This window comes from Populus alba, chromosome 10 (assembly GCF_005239225.2).
Source record: "Populus alba chromosome 10, ASM523922v2, whole genome shotgun sequence".
Classification (NCBI taxonomy): Eukaryota; Viridiplantae; Streptophyta; class Magnoliopsida; order Malpighiales; family Salicaceae; genus Populus; species Populus alba.
In genome coordinates, this window is record NC_133293.1 from 10,738,145 (window position 1) to 10,760,964 (window position 22,820).

At 33.7% G+C, this 22,820-nt stretch overlaps 1 protein-coding gene across 1 annotated transcript; it reads left to right on the forward strand.

The window, feature by feature from the left end:
• Nucleotides 1–8,478: 8,478 nt before the first annotated feature.
• LOC118046623 (thermospermine synthase ACAULIS5) lies at nucleotides 8,479–12,484 on the forward strand. The gene is made up of 10 exons (XM_035055617.2): nucleotides 8,479–8,910; nucleotides 9,909–9,975; nucleotides 10,092–10,186; nucleotides 10,313–10,415; nucleotides 11,033–11,121; nucleotides 11,223–11,379; nucleotides 11,480–11,555; nucleotides 11,670–11,728; nucleotides 11,942–12,078; nucleotides 12,166–12,484. Exons 1-10 carry the CDS (start codon nucleotides 8,765–8,767, stop codon nucleotides 12,302–12,304), a joined length of 1,068 nt encoding a protein of 355 aa, XP_034911508.1. The 5' UTR covers nucleotides 8,479–8,764; the 3' UTR covers nucleotides 12,305–12,484.
• Nucleotides 12,485–22,820: the final 10,336 nt, after the last annotated feature.

A 22,820-nucleotide genomic window follows, 5' to 3' on the forward strand; every position in this document is an offset into this window, starting at 1 on the left:
CCTGATTCTTTGGCTAGAATTGTATCATTGAGTACAAATCTCAATGATACATTTCAATATCCTTAATAATCACTGTTTGTTAATTTAGCTATTGTTATTATTTTATTATATTATTTAAATTATCACTTTAACTAGTAACTTGAGATTTTAAAATTTTTTAATTTATTAATTTTTTTACATTAAAAAAATTATTTAATAAAACGCGCGTAACATATTTAGTTATGTCTAAAACCAGTTTGATAAATTATTGAAGCTTAATTGTTTTTTTTTTCTTTGTTGACATGATAAGGGATTGCTAAATGAAGGTTTCAGTTCACTCTTATAGATTGTTTACATATGGATTAGCTCAGGCAGCACAGGAGGATTTAACGTCGGAAAAAATCTCCACCAACCGGCAATCCCAACTGTTCTAATTGACAAAACCTAGTTTTCAGGACGCACATGTCTCTTTTATTTTCTCTCGACCACTGTCCTCTCAATTTCCTTATCTATCCTCTCCTAATCCCCAGACACAAGTCGTTGAGCACAGTCATTTCCTTCAGAACCCGCCTCAGATCAATTCAAAATTAAAAAAGAAAACAGGGGACCGCCGCAGTTGGGTTCACATGGCCACTGACGAGGACGTCAAGGTAGAAAGCCATTAAATTTTAGTCTCAAAAAACCATTAAAGTTTCTTAGATTGTGAAAGGCAAGTGTATTCATCATTTTTTTTCCTTCTAAAATAGAAATAGATAGGTGAGTTAAGCAATGTCATTCTCACAAACTGATGGATTATCAGCTCTCGATGATTGTGTTGCTGGTGTTGTTTTGCTGGGCGCTAGCCCCACTCTTCCAAGACTTTTAATTACCTGTCGACATTTCTGTCTTCTTATCTTCTTGCCTCGTTTCTTTGACAATATGCTCTCACTTGGAGCTTGGACCTTGGGATTTGATAAGTATTCTTCTTCTTTTTTCGAACTCAAATATCAATCTATACCTTCTTTTTTCTAAACTAAATTGCAATAAAAAATTTAATCAAATCAAACGCTGCTAGCATGTTAAAAATAGCCTCTTCGCTAGAATACTATTAAATCTAATAAAATGATTTAATTTAATCATATATAAAAAAACATATGGAGTCTAAAGAAAAAATATAGAAAAAGAACTCTTGCCGAGGAAAATAAATTATAAAGCTTATTCCAAGATAACTCAATATTAAAAGGCAAAAAAAATAACCTTGGCCTAATCCGAGTTAGCATAAAAAAATAGTGACCCTCGTCATGAGATCAGGCCATTTAAAAGAACATTTAGTTGAAAAGATGACCTTGGTCATGATAATGAAACTCAATTTTTAATAAACCTAATGTTAAATAATAAAATTAAAAAAATTAATTAATGTAAAAAAGATATATATATATATATATATATATATATATATATATATATATCTAGGTTAACATTTCATAAACATGACCAGAGCAATGAGATTAGGATCACCACACCAAAAACAAATTAAGAAATTCAATTCTCAATCAATTTAATATTAAATGATAAAATTAGAAAAAAAAAATTAATTTTAAAAAATAAACCAAAGCAACACCAAAAAAAAAAAAAATTAAGAGAATAAAGACCAAACATAAAAATAAAATGATGAGGGATGGAATTGAAAAAAAAAATTTAATTAAGAAAATGATATAAAAAAATATCAATAAAAAAATAAAAACCAAATTTGATATAAAAATCAAATATAACCAAATATTTAAAGATGAAATTTAGAAAAAAAAATTTAAAAAAACCAAATAAAGAGCAATAAAAAAAAAGGATTGCAATTGAAATAAAAATGAAATGGGAGGAAAACTTTTAATTTTTGCTATGCCAGCATGAATCTTGAAGAGATGAGAGAAAAATATATAAAAAAAAAATTCAAATGCCGAACCACCTTATACACGTCACCCAATTAGATGTGCTACCACTCAAGGTTTCAGAGGATACGGTGGCTGGTCATTTTTTGTTATAGAAGCTACATATATTGCCAAAAGAGTGCGGGTAACTTTCATATGCTTAACGCGTGTTACACAGACACCAATAGTTTTTTAAAAATAATATTTAACATTTTTTAAATATTAAATTGTCCGTGAATTTACTTGTTAAATAAATTTTGTTATTTAGTAATTGTAGCCCAGGTTAATTTGGTAATAGCAAATTGATATAGTGAAAAATACCGTATTATCCCTTATGAAAAGTTATGTGAGTTTTTTTAGAAGATGAAAAATATTCTTTATCCTAGTGATCCACAATAAAATCTGATATTTTTTAGCTTATTGTTTTGATATATAATCTGTCCCGATGCTTCTTTATAACCAAATTCATTAATTTAAACTCCTAAAAGCTTTGATGGCATAGCTAGATAGAAAGAAGTCTTCTACCATTAAATAAGATAGAAAGCTCACTGATATTCTATAAAGATTGAATCTCAGACGGTTTGATACATCCAAAGCCATTTGTTATACTCGAATACACTATCTTATGGTCAAATATAATTTAATTGTCATATTCAACTACGACGACAAAATGTATTTGCACTGGATGGAAAAATACCCCTTCGTCACATGTTTCACAAAACTCAAAACGAGAGAAACTTTTACAATGACTTGTTGTCATTTGGGACATTTGTCCTCAAGTTATCCAAAATCATAGGTTATAATTAAAACACATTATTGACCATATCTTTTCATAGATAGATTCAAAACTCTACAAACAACCTTGAATCTATAAGTAAGCAATATTCTCTTTTAGGTTCAGTGTTAGCTTAAGCACAAAAGGATCTATTTAAACTAATAAAAATATCTGTTTTGCAGGTATTCATCTATCCAAGCCTAAGCATTAGCCTATTAAAGATACCAAGCCTAAGCATTAGCCTATTAAAAGGATGGCTATTATCTCATAAAATAAGGGTTTAATTTAGTAGTTGATTTTATTTTTTATCAAATATATAATTTGGTGTCCAATGAAAAGGTACCAAGCCTAAGCATTAGCCTATTAAAGACCATGACCGGTTCAGAAAAGGCTCAACCAAGAAATACAAGAATGTCCAATCTAATAGTCAATAAAAGAAAAGGAAGAAAAGAAAAGAACATCTTGACGGTGCATTTATTTCACGCTTATGTGTTTTGCGTTGGGAGGCTTTCTCTGTACCTGTTTATGGGCTGGACAACCCCACGAACGAGTCTAGGAGCGAAATTTAGGATTACGGGGAATCTTTTTTATTTTTTTTTAATATCTTTTTATTTAAAAATATATTAAAAAAATATGATATTAAAAATTTTAAAATTTTCAAAAACATGTTTTACACGTAGTCATCTCTCTTTATTCCCGTCTTTCCGGTTCATTTTTCTTCTTCTTTTTTCCCCATCCTTTTGGCGCTGAAGAATTAAGAAAGAAGAAGAGAGCTAAGCAATGGACAAAGACAAAACCAGGAGAAGGGACCATCCAAAAAGTATTCAGCTTGCCATGAAATCAGCATAAGCAAGACATGATGCGCGCGTGCTAATCTTTTAGTTTTTTCTTCCAAGAAAACCTCATCATCTTTGCCTCTCCTTCAAGCTCTTTGAATTACCAACTTCATTGAGAGAAAAAAATAAGATTCATCTCATGTATTGTATTAAAGTCTAAATCCGAGGCGCCTCCACCTCTTCCTTGCTATATTTTCTTTTGTCAATGCTGAGTCCTGGCATTGTTTATATATATATATATATATATATATATATATATATATATATATATATATATAATCATTCAGTAAAACAAGAGTTGTACTCCATATATATAAAGTAATACTCTTAATATCTAATAATTTCTCACATATGCTCAGATTTTCTAAATATTTATTGTATTTGACAATGATATCATGTGTTTTGCCAGTGATTAAATTGGCGCAAATCCTGACACATGCATGACACCTTGACTGCTCTCATTTCCTCTCCTTCCACTTCTCCTCTTTCTTTCATGAACTCGTTTACTTTTCTTTATTTTTTTATTTACTACAAAATCTCTTCAACTTAACTTATCAACTGGTGTTCTTTCTACTAAAACCCAAATCACAAATCGTTTTTCTATAGTTTCTTTCTGTTTACTGGGCTCAAGGCTGGCCTAAAAAGCTTGAGATCCAGAACGATTGACTGGATGGGGTCGGACCTAGGCCAAGAAAACTACATCGAGCCTGACCTCAGCTCGCACCGAACCTAGCCTTGCCTTTGAACAGGCTTGGCTGTTTCGTGCTTGCTTCTAGCGTGAATTAGGTTTCGTGCAGCAACCAGCAACCTCGACCACGATGCCTCATTGTTTGTTTATTTTTTTAAATTAGAAAAATAAATTAAAAATATTATATAATTTTTTAAAAGAAAAGAGTGAAATAACATAATTTATATATGTTATGTTTGGAAAACATTATCTTTATAAATTGTTGTTATTCATAATATTGACTTTTAAAAAAATATATGAAATTGTTAGGAGAAAAAAAAATAACAAAAATATATCAAAACTCCAATTATAATACAATCACTACTATCAAAAGAATATTGTCTAAATAAATTCAACGTACCAAAAAAAGATAATCAACACCCTATTTATCGGCAAATACAAGTAAACCATGTAACATATCCTCGTTATTGTTATCATTATTCGATTTAGAGAGTTTAAGGCATACAGCATAATACTATAAATTAAAAAAAGGTTGGGCGTACATAAAACTCGTGTCTAAAAAATAAAATGCAACAAATATTAAATTTTATTAAGACAAGAGATATTAAAATCTCTAATGCATAGGATTATTTGCAAGGAATCAATTATTATATATCTTGATTCTTTCTTTTCCGACGGTACTTGGAGACTCAAATCTAAAAGAGTAAAGTTCTCTGCAAGAACGCAAATGAAGATTTTAAAATCTTTGTTTAGAGCGCGTTTCTTAATGTGCATTTAACAAACGACAAGTTTCTTAATGTATTTGATCCATCCTGGTACCAAATAAATAAGATTTAAGTTTAATAACCGGTATAAAAAAGATTGAATAAAATTAAATTTTTAAACCAATTAAATATTGAGATATTTATTCAAAAAAAAATCTTAAATCAATTCAGGTTAATCCACCAAACTTACAAATCAGGTTTAAAATCATAATAATTATATAAAAAAATTGTAAAAAACAATCATGAAACCCAATCCTTAATAAACATAATACTGAATGATAAAAATAAAAAAAAACATTTGTAAAAAAAAGACTTGAAAAAATAAATCAAAGTCAACTCGAGCTAACTTTTCAAACTTAAAGAAATTATCATGAAGCTAAATTCTCAATCAATAAAATACTCAGGGCTAAAATTGAACAAAAATAATAATAAAAGTGATTCAAAACAAAACAAATAGCAATCAAATGAATGATGATCAAATTTGATATAAAAATTAAAATGATGAAATTAAAAAAAAAATCAATTCACAAAAGGATTCAAAACAAAACTAATAAAAATCAAAATATTAAAGATCAAATCTAACACAAAAACAAAAGGACATGACAATTTTTAATCTTGAAAGGCCTCACTAAATTCTCAAAAAAAGAAAAGAAAAAAAAAGGAAGGGAAGAAAAAATAGTAGTCATCAACACTATGTATTGACCCAGATGGAAGAGCTCGACACAAAGTTTTCAACATCAATGCTAAAACCAATGCTTAGCCCCGGGAGATACCTCATACGACCCAGTGCGTTAACATCAAAATTGTTTGATTCGACTCTTTTTCTAGCTCAAGTTTGAATTTAAATAATGTGAAAGTTGTTCTGATATGACTTAGTCAACTTGACTGATCTCAAGACAACTTGGATGACCAGTAAAAAAGATGACTTAGTTGACTTAGCTGGCCCAAATACAACTCAATCAACCGGTAAAAAAAGTTTAATTTAAGGACAAATCCGAGGAAAAAAAATCTCTTAACCCAACTTCTTGTCTATTCGAGTTTGAGTGCAGATAATGAAAAATTTTCAAAGATGAAATTGAAATAAAAATAAATAAAATGAGGGATTGAATTGGAAAAAGAAAAAATAAAGAAAAAGGATGAACACTCAAGCTCCATAAAGAATTACAGTTTTTTTAGTACAAATTAAAGAGTAATTGTCTTCTAAAATCTTAGTGTTTATCACATGTTAGCACTGTACAAGGATAATCTAGGAATTAGTCTATTGTTCTGTGTAAACGATCCTTGAGATTTTTTTACTTGATTAAGTGACTTCAAGCTTGCTAAGTATAATAATTCTTTCAGGTCATGGGGTGGGCAAATCGAGTAAGAGATTAGACGAACAGTGACAAAGAAGCCAAAAGCTTATTGGTCTTTGGGACCCAAGGGGCATTGGGACTATCATCATAACTTTCCAAAACAAGATGTGGGTGAATCCATCATCACCCCCTCCAAATTCTATGGCTCTCTGAGTTCGTATAGTAATAGTTGGCCGGCGTGAGCAAAGACCACCAATCCTCCTCAAGCGACCCTCCTCCTGGAGGGCACATCATGCTGATGCGAGTATTGCCCGTGCTGGACCCCACATAAAGGGGTTAAAAGATGAGATGAGAGGTCGACACCTGGCAAAACAGGCATGATAATATAGAGGTAAGTGGTGAGCTCAATAGTGTAAGAGGGGTTATTGTTCGTTTTTATCATGGCGGGGTCGAAGATTTTTAATGTTGCTGGAGTTGTGGATTGTTGTTCTTTGATGGTGACGGTGGTCATTATGAGTGCGCCTGGCATGGCACGCCCCCTCCTCCATCTTTTGAAGCAAGAGAATATGATGATGGTTCCGGCTGCACGCCCTCCTCTCTCTCTCTCAAACCAAGATCATTTGCACACATTTTCGAAGAAAATAACATGGCCAGAATTTTCGGTAATTGTCACTCCTTACTAATCATCATCTTTTATCCTTTCCCTTGACTTTTTCTTGTTCATTTTCCCTTCAAATCTAAGATGCATGTAGCTGCAGTGACATTGTGATCATGTTTCAGGCAATTTGCAATCCTATTTCCAGCATAATTTTACGTGCCATATAATTAAGACATTTGCAAGGAATGCTTTTCGACATCTTGAAGGTATTTCTCTTGGAATGCTCTTTTTTTTTTTTTTTAGAAACAGGTGTGATATCTTTCATAATAATTTAATTAGAAGCCAGGAGTGATTCTAAATTATAATACTGATTTTTATAAGTGACAAATTAATACCATAATGGTCTCTGGTTAGACAGTGGGATCGTCGGGGTGTGTGTGTGTATAATTTTTTAAAAACACTTCTTAAGAATATAACTGTATTACGAGTTTTTTTTTTTTTCATTTTCTTCAATTAACATGAAAAAATAAATTTCTCAAAATAAAATATATATTTTATATAATTTAATAATTTATAGAAATTAAGAAATTTACGAATTTGAGTAAATTATTATTAAATAAACTAACCAAAGAGTTAATTTTATTAAAAAATATAAGAAGAAATTTATTTATTGAATGATTGAGTTTTTCAGGAATATAATTATAAAAAATAACATTATTAAAATATACAAAGTATAGAGAAATACAAATTGGTCATGTTCTAAAAAACAATTGTGAAAAATAATGATCTTATTTTATTTTATTTTAAGCATTGCAATTTTAATTATAATATATATCAAGTATAAACAAATGTTCCTGTATTTTTTTATGTGTTGTTATTCATTAACAAAAAATAAAGAAATTAACTTTGTTTTATATACCATTACCAAACACAATTTTATTTTTTATTTTTGTTATAAGTTCTTTTTTACTTTCTCTATTCTAGCTATCTTCTATTCTAAAATAGTAGTCAAACACTAATGAGTAACAAGAAGAGGATTTGTAAGGAATAAAATTACTTTCTACCAATTACTTTTTATCTTTTTATAATAAATAATTCAAAACAAATTATTAACTTTAATTTTTAATTAACCCAATATTAAAGAATGATTTAAAAAAAAAAATTAATTAAAAAACATAAAAAATAACTCGAGTTCACTCGAGTTAACTAGCCAAACTATAACCTAGGTCATTAAATAGAGATATACTCATAAATAGTAAACCAAAATAAATTAAAAAATATAATTTTTAATAAATTCAATGTTTAATAATTAAATTAAAAAAAAAACTAATTAAAAAAAATCTAAAAAAATAACTCAAGTAAATCAGTTTAGCCCTTTAAATTTACAACTCGAGTTAAGAGACGGTGTAAAACTCATAGGTGGTTGTATGGAATGTTTTTAAGATTTATGTCAATTTATTTTAATTATTTTTTAAAATATTGCAATTAGTAATTGCGATTTTTTAAAATATCGTTATCTTCAACTATGATATTTATCATAACGTTTTACTGAGTTTTTTTTCGTAGGCTAGTTTGGCAAATTGTTAGAAAGCAAAATTGCAACCACGCCAGCAAATCAACCTTAGAGATCACGCACTTTCGACCTTTTCTTTGCTTTTTGTGTGCACATATTTTCGAAAATCCATGAGGATATCTTGTCTATAGCTCTACTTTTCAGTCCTGAGGGACACACCCGCTTCGATAGATTTCACTAGCTCTCCATGCCAAACCAAATCATGCCCTTTTCGATTTTCCTGCCACCTTCCCATTTATATTGTGCAGCCCTGCTACCCTTCTCTCCATCCTTCACTTGATTACTCGCCTCTTTCCTCTATCGCCTTGGCCTCTCACTCTTTCTTGGCTTCCTTGGAGATACAGAAGAGAGAACAATGGGTGACATTTCTTGCTCTAATGGCATTAGCAGTGGCAATGGTGTGAATGGCAAAAGCCATTCATCACAGAATGGTTATAGGAAGAGCTGTTGGTATGAAGAAGAGATTGAAGAGAACTTGAGATGGTGTTTTGCTCTCAATAGGTACATATGAAACCAACTGCTCTATCATCATCATCATCATCATCCTCATCATCATTCAAATTAACAAATTGAAATGGTCGATTTTCCTCTTATTTCTTGACTGGTTTTTTCGAAATTAGGCTTTAGTTTTTAAAATATCTTTATATTTTCTTTACTTCTCCCCCTTCCTTTTATCTTAACTCTCGTGTTCTTAACTTGAAAGGGAAACTTAATTTCCCATTCTATAAGAATAAGTATATCACCGTATCGAAACACCCCCCCTGCATTCTGGGCCATGATGATTCAATCTCTAGGGCCATGCCCTTCCCTTCGAAAGAAAGTAAATAAATAAAGAACCCACTGGTTTTTTATAGTCTCCTCTTCTCTCTTATTTAGTGACTGGGTTTTGCGGTGAAACATGTTTTATTTCAACAAATTTTATGATAGAATTCATAAGACAGTGTCACAGGAGAAGCTTCATGAATAAAAAAGGAACCAATACCTTTTTATTGTGCGAGACAAGGCGAAATTATAGAACAGTTATCATATTTTTTGGTTCATCAAAAGGTCTTAAGTGTTTTTGGGTATCCAAAAGAGAAAAAAGAAACTGAAGTTACTCAAATCTGCTTCAATGCGGAAGCCATTAGGCTAAGGCTATTTCTAAATATAATATGTAATAATACTCTGATATGTTCCCTCTGGTCTCGTTTCAAGGATTTGGTTCTCCTTCAAGCTTATTTGTTTTTGTGTTGGTATGGTGGTTGTTAGTTAGAATAAAAAGAAGGAACCTTAAAAGTTAAATAGTTAATCAATAGGCCAAAGCGGTACATTGTATTTTTTGATTAAAAATATATTAAAATAATATTATTTTTTTTATGCCAACGTATTAAAACTATAAGAAAAACATTAATTTCAGATAAAAAAAAAAATCAAAAACAAACACTCCAAAATCTCCCTTTTCATCGTTGATTCAATTCACATATTCGAGCATTGACTATCGTTCTTCATTTTTGTCGCAGTATTCTGCACACAGGGGCCTCGCGGTATCAGGACATCGCACTATTGGACACAAAGCCGTTTGGCAAGGTCCATATTTCAAAAAACTTCTACTCTTAAGAAGAAAGAGTGCTTTGTATATGTCCAGCTTAAATAATTTTCCAGTATTCTATCGTAAGATAAATTATTTTTGTTCTGCTAAACAGGCTTTAGTCATTGATGGAAAGCTTCAAAGTGCAGAAGTGGATGAATTCATCTACCATGAATCTCTTGTTCATCCAGCATTTCTTCATCATTCAAGGTAATTCTTGCTTCTGTTTTTTATTATTATTGTTGTTGTTGTTGTTTTTGGAGGATTGTAGGGTCCCTGTGTGGTACTCTAGCGTTGCTTAATTTGTAGCGATTGTTTTTCTACATTGGCTTGCAGTCCAAAGACAGTCTTTATCATGGGAGGAGGTGAAGGTTCCACTGCAAGAGAAATACTAAGACACAAGACAGTGGAGAAGGTTGTCATGTGTGACATTGATGAGGTAATTCAATTGACCCACTCTTTGTTTAATCCCCTACTTCCATTACAAGGAATTTATAATGTTAAATAGTTTATGAATTAATCTAGCTATCGCCCACTCCGCTTCGATGAATCAGAATTATCACTTTTACTTTTACTCTTTTTTTTTTTTTCTTGATCGAGTAAGGCTATCTATAATCATTAATCCCTTTTTTTCTTGGTCCCCAAATTGAGGGGACAGCATAGTTATTGATGGCTTAGTTTGTCCAAAAAACTTTATCAAGAAAATGATTATCTATCATTATTATGTTTGTGTTACACTGAAATGTTAGACAATTTCTTTTTTGATCCTATTTTTCTTCCCTTGCTCTTGATTGAAGCTTGTTTGGGACTTGTAGCTCCGCTACATCAAGGAAAAGGGCATGTCGTTTAGGTTCATGGCCAATAAATCAAGCACTCTGCGTTCTCCTAACCACCAATAATAATGTATTGATGAAAATATCAGTTCAACCAAAAAACAAAATAATTATAAGCCATGTGTGACCAAAGACCAGAGTGCTTTATTCACTGCCATGTAATGTAAGGAAATCGCCAGGAAAATTTTACAGCTCGTAACCCAGACTTGTGTCATGGAATCAGGAGGTGGTAACCTTCTGCAAGGCATACTTGGTTGTGAATAGAGAAGCTTTCTGTGATCCAAGACTAGAGGTCATCATCAACGATGCCAGGTTTGACTCTCGATTCTATGTTTTTTGCTATTGTTGTTAAGAAAAAAGTTATATTCTCGTTTCTTCTCGCTCATATATATTGCTGCTGTGAAATGTTGCAGAGCTGAGCTAGAAATTGGAAAGGAGTGCTATGATGTGATAATAGGAGACCTGGCAGACCCAATAGAGGGAGGCCCGTGTTACAAACTCTACACCAAGTCCTTTTATGAGCACACCGTTAAGCCCAGACTCAATCAAGGTGGCATATTTATCACACAGGTACATAATCGTTTCTGGTTTTTGGAAAGGGAGAGACAGAGGGGAAGAGGGAGGATGGAAGAAATAATCATTCACCATTCATGTCCTGTGGATTTTGCAGGCAGGGCCAGCAGGAATTTTCAGCCATACAGAAGTGTTTTCATGCATCTACAACACTTTAAGGCAGGTGTTCAAATGTAAGTAACACGTAAATATTTTCTTACATTTTGTTTCTTTTTTATAAACCAACAAAACTGAAACCAGATTAATGGCCTGGCCAATTTTATTTTTCTTTATTTCCCAACGTGCAGATGTGGTGCCTTACTCAGCTCATATCCCTTCCTTTGCTGATACCTGGGGATGGGTCATGGTATTATACCTAACACATTCTCTTTCTGTTTTAAAAACAATTAATCCTCCACTTTCCAGGCTTCTGAAACGTTCTTCCAGCCTTATGATGATCACTTTAATTAAATAGTTTCAGCACTCATCAGTTCCCTGCAATTTTTACTTAGACACCAGTTTTTAGGCCTTTATTACTGTCAATCAAGACTATACACACAGCTTGTCTTTACCATGACAGGCTTCAGATTCTCCATTTATGCTGAGTGCTGATGAGTTAGACACCAGAATTAAACAGAGGATTAAAGGGGAAAACAGGTATCTTGATGGTAAAACATTCTCATCAGCCTCGACATTGAGCAAAGCTGTCCGAAAATCGTAAGGCCCATGAATGTCATTCGTCTCCTACCTTTCTCTTCTATAATAATTAAGCTCTGTCTAACTTGGAACATTACTTAATGGCAGGCTTGACAGCGAAACTCATGTCTACACAGAAGGAGCAGCCCGGTTCATTTATGGGCATGGCAGCGTCCACAAACAGAATCAACCTAAATTAATAAGAAATGGATTAATGGAAGAAGCGCCTACCAAGAGCACAAAGTGAATTAAGAATGCAAGCAGCACATGTTTTTTGAAAATTTACTCTTGTTCTGTTAATTATATGTTTTTCCTTTTCATCTACCAAGTCGTGTATGTTTTGTTTTCTTTTTTTTTCTTAACTCTTGCTTTTGTAGTTACCTAATGAAATGATTATATAATCGTAACGGGTGGATCTTTGCTTTTATTTTGTCTCAATTTGTTTTTCTAATATGATGGTAGAATGAAATCCTATTACTGAAATTGTACGATTCCAAGAGGCAAGGCCGAGACAGGAGCTTGGTAGGGCCCGGCCGTTGTAAAAGAATTTTTTTAAAATTTTCAGAAAATGTTTTCTGACTAGATATTTTAACTGTGTATTTTTTTATTCTTCAGCTCATATATATATTTTTATAAATTTAAAGATTAAAAAAAACACTTAATAATCATTAAATAAAATCATTTGATACAAACATCAATCATTTTAATGGACAAATTGATGTCAATGACATTTCTTTTTTTAGCATCGAAATTCGGTGATTTCTTTCTCCTCTCTAAATTAGAAACTAAAAAATAATAAAAATAAACTTTTTGTATCAAAATTGAATTTGAAAAAAAAAATTGAGGCATCAAAATCATATAATTTGCATTATTATGAAAATTAGGGTATCAAAGTGTATCTTTCCCAAAATTTATGGAACATTACTTATGTTTGACGTCTTTTTCATGTCGATTTTTATTTTTTCAATCCCATCAATAACTAAAAAATAAAAAATAATTGATGTTAAATTAAGATTAAATTATCTAAAATAAATTTTAAGGATCAAAATAATTATCAAAAAATAAACATGACATCTACAATGATTTATGTGTGTGAACATTGTTAGCGTCTATAGTAAATATCTCACATGTTTTAATATTTAGTATACTTTGACCTCCAGAATAAAGTTTCCTGCTCCGCTAATTGGTGAATAAGAATTAAATTATCAAAAAGACGAAGACACGCTTTAATATATTGTAGTAAAAAAGAGCAGTTAATTACTTGACTAATTCATCATTCAAAAGGTCAATATATATCCCATTTCTTCCTCACCTTCTTGAAGTTTCCAGCCTGTTTCCAAGAAGCAGCGGGGCATGAAGAGATAATTTGACCATCACATGATTATCAATTTATCAGCCAAGAAAAGACCCTTTAACTCGTGGGTGCATGAAATTCCAGTTTGTAAATTACATATTCAGGTGCGGTTTGTTTTTTATTTCCAGTCGCGACTCTAAAATATTTTGATTTTTTCTTTGATTTAAAAATAAAAATAAAAAATTATTTTAATATATTTTTTAAAAAACATTTTAAAATATCATACAAACATGTGTTGTTAGACTAATATGTTGTAAATATGTTATGTTAAGAAAATGAAAGTTTAATTTTCTATACAAGATAGAATCGTGACCCGTCAGTATAGACTTTTAATTAAGTTGGAAATAATGTCCATCATTATATGAAAATTCTTAACATATAGACAAGATAGAATCGTGACCCAACAGTATAGACATGTTTGTTTTTGTGGTAGAGCTGTGTTTTTTTAAAAAAAAAATCTTTAAATTAATATTTTTATTTTTTTATTGTTTTAATATAAAATATAAAAAATAAAATAAATTTATTTTAATATATTTATAAATAAAAAATATTTTTAAAAATTAATCATAATCATAATATCTAACACTATCTAAAAATGTAGGAAGACAGTTGTTGCCAGCTACTTGACAATATGAAATCTAAAAGCATATAAGAAAACATATAAGAAAACTAAAAAAAAAACCCAAATAAAAAAATACAGGTTTTTCCTGTTTTTATGATAAAAAACTGAATCTAAATTGATTTGTTTGAAACCAATTCTGGTTTGAATTTTTTAGTTTTTTAAAATTTTATTTTGTTTATATTTTTTAAAATAAAAATCAAACTAAATTGAAAATGATCACATCTACTAGCATGTAAAAAGCTGCGCCGGCATTTTTTTAAAATAAAAAAAAGAGTTTTAAAGTTTGATTTTATTTTTGGTTATTAAAAGAAAAAAACTAAAATCAACTTTGAAGCTGGATATGGATTTGTTAACTGTAAGGATAGTTTTATATAATATGTTTTTTATTTAAAAATATGGAGTTCGTTAATTTAGGGATTGGTTTTATATAATATGCTTTTCATTTAATAAATAAACATAAAGTGAGTTCATCACACGAAAAACATAAACTTTTTTTATTTAATAAAAAAGACAATCGATATTTACTACTCCTTTTAACTTACTTGAAGTTTTTAATAATGATTTTATTAATGGTATTTAACGTGTTTCTAATTCGGTTATGTTTTATAATAAAATAATTTTCTCATAATAGTAAATTTGAGAGAAAAAAAAAAGTGAACATTTATGGTTTTTCTTTTTATTTGAGAGTGAAAGAAAAATACATGAAATAATATCAGCTAAAATTTAAAGGTCAGTTGAGTAATAGTTTAAGATTTATATTTAATAAAAGATCTCAAAAATAAATAAATATACTTATTAATTTTTTTTATAAAATAAAATTTATCTCCGCTTGTCAAAAACTTTAAGTGCGACACAAACTTCTAAAAATATTTTACTATGTTTATTTTTAAAAAAATTAAGTTAAAAGTATAATATTTTCAGTTAACCCGTTTTCAACGAAGAAGGGGTTGAAAATATTTGACGCTGAGAAGAGCGCGTAAAGTATTTTTCGAATCTCTCTTAACGTAAAACAAAAACAAAAAAAAATCGCTCTGTCTGCACCCTTCCTCTTCGCTACCTCTACTCTCTTACGCCTTGGGCTCTAATTCTAACCAGTGAAGAGAGATCAACAAGTTTTCAATCTCCAGGTAAATCTTCCCCCTCTCTTCCTCATGCTCTTTCTTTTGATTTTTTGTTGTTTGAGACTTTTTTCCTTTTTTTGATTCATGCTAGATCTGCGCTCTAAAACCCTCTCTTCCTTTTCGAAAGGCACGGATCTGAAGCTTACGCCATTGCTCATAAACAAACCATTGTTAACTTTTCAACCTCCACAGCTCCATTTTTGCACGCCTCTCTCTCTCTTCAGCTTTACTAAATATGATAACTGTGGTTTGTATTTTGAGAGTTACTAATTTTTGCTTGATTTCTAATTTAAATGGCTGCATTCTTTGTGTGTTCTGTTTGGTGGCGTAGATTATTTACAGAAATAGAAAATGCAAGAAAAGGAAAGTGGGTAATTAAGTATTAATTAACAAATATAATTCGCCGGCTAGAATTTGTTTCCTGTTTTTCTGTTTGGAACAGAGCATCCCAAAATAACAACTGATGATTCGTTGAACTCTGATATAGAGCGGCGTCTAACACAGAGAGAGAAGGAAGCATGCTTGAGTTCCATGATAATAGTTATTTGAAAAGGCTTGAAATTATTCTATACAACTCTGACAGTGTGCAGAATTCCAGTTTCGGCATGATTTGCAAATACATGAACGCGATTCACGTACAATCGAATATCATAGTTGAAAATCTTATATGGCATTTCTTTGAAGAAAATAATAGTCATAGTAGCCTAGACACACTGAAAAAGTATGGCTATGCATCTGTTCAGCGCAAGTAATAAAATAATGGATGTAGATATGGAGTTGATTCTTATAACAGTCATGATGATATGTTGAGATTTCATAAAAACATAAAACTGATATCACTATTTGATAATTCCTGATGGCACCAGGTCGATCTCAGAAACCAACCTTTCAACATTTCTTGAAGTTCAGGATCCAGGAAACAGTTCTGGTGATTGGAGTTTTCTTATTGTCTATCAGGTGGCAGTTATTAATGGGAAGATGATAGAGAAGTCTGTTGTGGAACAATCTGCAGAACGTTGCTCCAGGGCTACAAAGAACCATGGCTGGTCTGAATTCATGACCCTTACTAGTCTTTTTTCCTTTTCGTTGTTTTTTTTTATATAGGATTAATTAGCAGTAAATTAGCTGGAAAGAAAACTACATAGTGGATGGAGTAAGATATAATTTTTGACGACCAAAGTCCCACATTGGCTAGAAGTGGGGAGGATCATGGGTATATAAGGATGGACAAATATCTCTATTGATACGAGGCCTTTTGGGTATAGCCTAAGAGCAAATCCATGAGGGCTTAGGTCTAAAGTGGACAATATCATACCAATATGGAGATAGGTAGTGTCAATAGTCCCTACAAGTGGTATCAGAGCCATGCCCCAGAGTTAGCCATGGTGGATGAATCCTCGGAATGCCGACAACGGTGGTTGGCCCCAATCAAATCACGATGAAATCCATGGATCAACTCTATTAGTTAGGCGGTGTGCTCCAGATGCTTCATGGACGTGTCCTGACCCTAACACAGCAAAGAGGAGTTGACCTAGAAAGAGCAAACTCTCAAGTCAGGTAATGCTCTACGGATGCTTCATGGACGTGTCCTGACCCCAACACGGTGAAATAAAGAATGAAGAATCCTAGTTGGTAGAGAGTGGATGGATGAATGATCATTTGAGGGGAGGCTTAGTGGTCCTTTGTTCGAGGGGAGGATTGTTGGGTATAAGACCAAAGTCCCACATTAGCTAGAAGTGAGGAGGATCATGGGTATATAAGGATGGACAAATATCTCCATTGGTATGAGGCCTTTTGGGTATAGCCCAAGAGCAAATCCATGAGAGCTTAGGCCCAAAGTGGACAATATCATACCAATGTGGAGATAGGTGGTGTCAATAGTCCCTACAAGTGCCATGAATGTACCGTAGAATCCACTTAACTGCTTGCCAGTGACCCTTTCCCGGATCATGCATATACCTGCTCACTATACTGATAGCATGTGAGATATCTAGTCTTGTACAAACCATTGCATACATTAATGCACCAACTGCATTTGCATATGGAATTTGAGCCATATGTTTGCGCTCTTCCTTTGTGCGTGGAGACATTGAAGCACTTAGCTTAAAATGAGGAGCTAAAGGTGTGCTTACCGGCTTGGTCTTACCATCTACCCCAAATCTCTGTAGAAGTTTCTTCAAGTATTGGGTCTGTGTCAAACAGACCGTGCCTTTTCTTCTGTCTTTTTGAATCTCCATGCCAAGAATCTTCTTAGCTTCTCCAAGATCCTTCATTTCAAACTTAGTTCTCAGTTGAGCTTTCAGTCTATCAATCTCCACCTTGCTATTTGATGCAATCAACATATCATCCATATATAAGAGCAAATAGATGAAAGAACCATCAAGAAGTTTGCAAAAATATACACAATTGTCAAACTGACTCTGTGTGTATCAATGTTCTGTCATGAACTTATCAAATCGCTTATACCACTGGCGAGGAGATTGTTTCAAGCCATACAATGACTTCTTCAGTTTACAAGCCCAATTCTCTTTCTCAGTGACTTTGAAACCATTTAGCTGAGACATGTAAATTTCCTCTTCCAAATCTCCATATAGGAAAGCAGTTTTCACATCAAGTTCGGCTAACTCCAAATCAAATTGTGCAACTAAGGCTAGCAAAATATGAATTAATGAATGCTTAACAACTAGAGAGAATACCTCATTATAATCTATCCCTTCCTTCTGAGCATAGCCTTTTGCTATCAATCTTGCTTTGAATCGGATGTTGTTTTTTCCAGGATTACCTTTCTTCTTGGCATATACCCACTTGCAACCAATTGTCTTCTTTTCCTTAGGGAGTTGTACCAAATCCCAAGTCTGATTCTTGTGGAGAGATTTCATCTCTTCATCCATTGCATTTTTTCATTTTGCACTTTCTACACTTTATACTGCTTCTTTGTAGGTGTAAGGGATTCCATCATCAATCACTGGAAGTGCATAAGCCACCATGTTACAATACCGAGCAGGTTTCTTGATAACTCTTTTCGGTTTACTCGTTGCAATGGATTATTGTTGTGTGGTTGCTGGATTTGTTGCATCTTCATATGAACTTTCATCTAAATCTCCTTCAGTAAGGATTGTCTAAACAGTCTTTATAGGGATGACTGAAGTCTCTAACTCCACCTGTTGTGCATCACCAGACTGTTTTTCCTTCTCCTGTGATTTCTCTTGCTGTAACATGCTAGACTCATTAAAAGTGACATCTCTACTCAAAATCACTTTCTTTGATTCAGAACACCAGAGTCTGTAACATTTTACTCCTCCATTAAAGCCCAAAAATATAACTTTCTTGGCTCTATGATCTAGCTTGGACTCAGTAACATGATAATATGCTGAGAAACCAAATATATGCATAGAGTCATAATCATTTGCAGGAGAGCCTGACCATACCTCCAAGGGGGTTCTTCCATTTAATGCTGCTGAAGGTAGCCGATTAACAATATGATGGGCATAGCTTAATGCCTCGCCCCAGAACACTTTGCTTAGTCCCGAGTGTGATAGCATACATCGAACTTTCTCCACCAATGTGTGGTTCATGTGTTCTGCTACTCCATTTGTTGTGGTGTTTTGCGCACAATAAAATATCGCTTAATCCCTTCATCCTAGCAAACTTCAAAGAAAGGATTTGAAGTGTACTCACCACCATTATCTGACCGAAGAGTCTTAACTCTCCTTCCCGTTTGAGTCTCCACCATTTTCTTCCATTTCAGAAAGATATCAAGGACCTCATCCTTGTGTTTCATCATGTACACCCATACTCGCCTTGAGAAATCATCAATAAAAGCATTCTTTGAAGGTCCCCATACATCTGTGTGAACATAATCTAGAATCCCTTTTGTGTTGTGTATTGCAGTGCCAAACTTAACCCTTGTCTGTTTTCCAAGAACACAATGCTCACAGAACCCATGTTTCCCAGTCTTGGCGCCTTTTAATAGACCTTGCTTGACTAGCCCTTGCAAAGCCTTTTCACCAACATGCCCTAAGCGCATGTGCCAAAGTCTGGAATTATCTGCTTCAGCATCTTCTAAGCTTTGGGAAACAGCTGTTGTACCAGTAACGGTAGATCCATCCAGGAAATATAAGTTTCCCATCCTCGTACCTCTTAAGACAACTAATGCACCACGGATTGCTCTGAGAACTCCACTATGCATGATAATCTTATAACCACTGGATTCTAGGACTCTAAGTGAGAAGAGATTTTTCTTCAAGTCAGGTACATATAGTACCTTTGTTAGTGTCTTGACTACCCCATTATGCATCTTCAGATGGATAGTCTCAATCCCTTTGATCTCAGAAACATCATCATTTCCCATCAACATAACTCCTCCATCGAACTCCTCAAGTCTCGAGAATAAGTGCTTGTTAGGGCACATGTGATAGGAACATGCACAATCAAGAATCCATTCACCAGAATGGTTTTCTGGTGATGAGACCATGAATGCAGAGTTTCGTTCATCTTCATCTCCATCTCGTGCAACGTTCACAGTTGGTTCATCTTTTTTCTTATTACCCTTGATTGGACAATCTTTCTTCTAGTGCCTTTTTTTTTGTGACAAAAGGCACACTCATCTTTTGCAAGATATCGCCTGTTTGATGATTTTCCTCTGGATTTTGAGCGAGATCTCCCTCGCCCTCAAAATCTTATGGGGTTTGTTCTGCCTCTAACTGTTAATGCTTCTGACATTGACTCCTTGTGAACAATTTGGTCCTTCTTCCGGTACTCATTGTTCACCAAAGCATTGGACACATCAATGAATTTAATCTTTTCTTTACCATACAGTAAAGTGGTGACGAGATGTTCATATGTGTCAGGCAGTGAATTCAATAACAGTAGAGCTTTATCTTCATCATCAATTTCCACATCTAAATTCTTCAAATCAGCTATCATTTTATTGAAATCATTCAAATGCTCATTCATGGAAGTACCTTTCTTGTGTTGAAAATGGAAGATCCTTTTCTTTAAGTAGAGACGATTCTCTATACTCTTTTTCATAAACTTGTCCTCCAGTGCTTGCCATATTCCTTTGCGGAGTTTTGTTCTGATCCTTAACAAGACAAAGTGGGATGGAGCTGCAGGCTAACCGATTTATCCTCTCCCAGCTTTTCTCATCCAAATCCTTCGGTTTATCTTCTAGAGTGAAATCCAAATTCATTTGGACAAGCATATTCATAACTTCACATTTCCACATGCCAAAATTACCTTTCCCGTCAAACTTCTCCACCTCAAATTTGGTACTCGATACCGGGGTGTATTGTGGAGGTATACTAGCATTCCCTGCTGATCTTTCTTCTGAAATATCAGCCACTAGGACACCTTTAGATTACAAATGGACTCCCGAAATTGTTAAAACACGCACTTTTATGCTCAAAAAAGCCAAAACAGTAACTTCAGTGTGCTGTTTCCCAAAACAGACACCACGGTTGCATCCGGAATGGTTGAAAATGCTAGGAACAAGCTTGACTCGGCCAAAAACGGGCTACAAAATCACTGAGTTGGCCAAAAAACCAATCTAACCGAGTTGACTCAGGAAAGGAATATTATGTCTCTGATAAAGAATATTTTGTCACAGCCAAGGGAATATTATGTCTCTGATAACGGAATATTGTCATTCTGTCAAGAGAATATTCTGTCACTGCTAGTGGAATATTCTGTCTCTATTAGTGGAATATTTTGTCTCTGATGATGTGTCTAGTGACGTGGCTGTGTGGACCCCTATTGATGACGTGGATGGTGACTCAGCGTCGAGGTGTCGGATGACGTAACTGTCTTCTCAGGCTAGAATTCCGGCAGTGTTTGGTTTTCCCGGCAGATTTCCGGCGAAACTTCAGCGAGCTCTACAGTGCTCGTTTCAACTCCGATTTTGATGATCTTTATATCGCCGGACTCGTATTGACGAGAGGAATCTCTGCAGCTGGTCAAAATCAAGATATGAGAACTTTGAACATAGAGCTGAAAAAACGTGTTTTTCTGTGTTAAGCTTCCCTAATGCTCTGATACCAATTTGTTGTGCATACTAGACCGAAAGCAAACACAAATAAATAACACAAACAAGAAGATTTACATGGTTCCCCAAAATCAAGTACATCCACGGAGGCAGCAGATTATATATTATTGGAGGAATGATACAAACACTCAACTCAACCCCAATACAATCCCAAAACCCAGTGTTTCACTCTTCACTCGATGTTCTCTAAAATCTGCTCACAACTCTCAAAGTTGCACTCACTGCACACTTCCTCTACTCTTCACTCTTGCTCTCTCTTTGTCTCTATTTATGGGAGAAACGAGAGCTTTGGCAGCAACCCTTGTGCAGCCCAATAAATGCCAGCCAACTACAGAATATTACAGCTGACTTTAGTGTATTTTTCATAAGTGATGGTGGTAGGAAATGTTGACATTAACCTTGGTTGGCAGTTGGAGGTTGACATTATTGTCAAGAAAATCTAGACAAATCTCCACCTTAGTAAGATTTTTCCATCCAATCCTCGTGATCAATCAATACTGCCTCCAATGCGCCATATGGCACTGCACCCTAAAGGTGCTTAACACCGAGAGATGTTGATCAAGTCTAAACAATGTTGGAAATTGATCCTTGAGACACATTTTGTGAGCATATCAGCTGGATTATCTATTGTACCGATCTTTTGTAGTAGAATATCCCCTTTATCCATAATTTCTCGAACAAAATGAAATCAAACATCGATGTGCTTGGTGCGGGAATGATGAACCTGATTCTTTGCAAGAAAAATAGCACTTTGACTATCACAATGGACATCCACGTGCTCTTGAACAATTCCCAAATCTTCAATCAACCCATGTAACCAAATAGCTTCCTTGAAAGCTTTTATTACTGCCATGTACTCTACCTCAGTTGTTGACAAAGCTACTGTTGATTGTAAAGTTGACCTCCAACTTACAGGCCCTTTAGCAAGTGTAAACACATAGCCTGTTATGGAACGACATTTGTCTAAGTCACCAGCATAGTCCGAATCCACATAACCAACTAAATTTTGTTCGAGTCTATCATCCCTCTCAAACTTCAAACCAATATCAGTTGTGCCATGAATGTATGCAATGATTAGTACAAGACCAGATATTTCACATGCTGTCAGTATGGTGAGCAGGTATATGCATGATCTAGGAAAGGGTCACTGACAGGCAGTTAAGTGGATTCTACGGTACATTCATGGCACTTGTAGGGACTTTTGACACCACCTATCTCCATATTGGTATGATATTGTCCACTTTGGGCCTAAGCCCTCATGGATTTGCTCTTGGGCTATACCTAAAAGGCCTCATACCAATGGAGATATTTGTCCATCCTTATATACCAATGATCCTCCCCACTTCTAGCCAATATAGGAATTTGGTCGTATACCCAACAATCCTCCCCACGAACAAAGGACTACTGAGCCTACCCTCAAACAATCATTCATCCGTCCACTCTCGACACGTCGGCGATGAGTCATCATTCACGTCATCAACAGGGGTCCACATAGTCACGTCATCCGCCACATCACCTAACAGTGACAGAATATTCTCTTAACAGAATGAGAATATTCCACTAATAGAGACAGAATATTCCACTAGCAGTGACAGAATATTCTCTTGACAGAATGACAATATT

What these genes read in the sequence shown, in the direction of transcription:
- LOC118046623 (XM_035055617.2), top strand. Translation starts at nt 8,765, where the DNA reads ATGGGTGACATTTCTTGCTCTAATGGCATTAGCAGTGGCAATGGTGTG. An exon ending in TGGTGTTTTGCTCTCAATAG is followed by an intron (nt 8,911 to 9,908) that starts GTACATATGAAA and finishes TTTTTGTCGCAG; the next exon opens with TATTCTGCACACAGGGGCCT. An exon ending in GTCATCATCAACGATGCCAG is followed by an intron (nt 11,122 to 11,222) that starts GTTTGACTCTCG and finishes GAAATGTTGCAG; the next exon opens with AGCTGAGCTAGAAATTGGAA.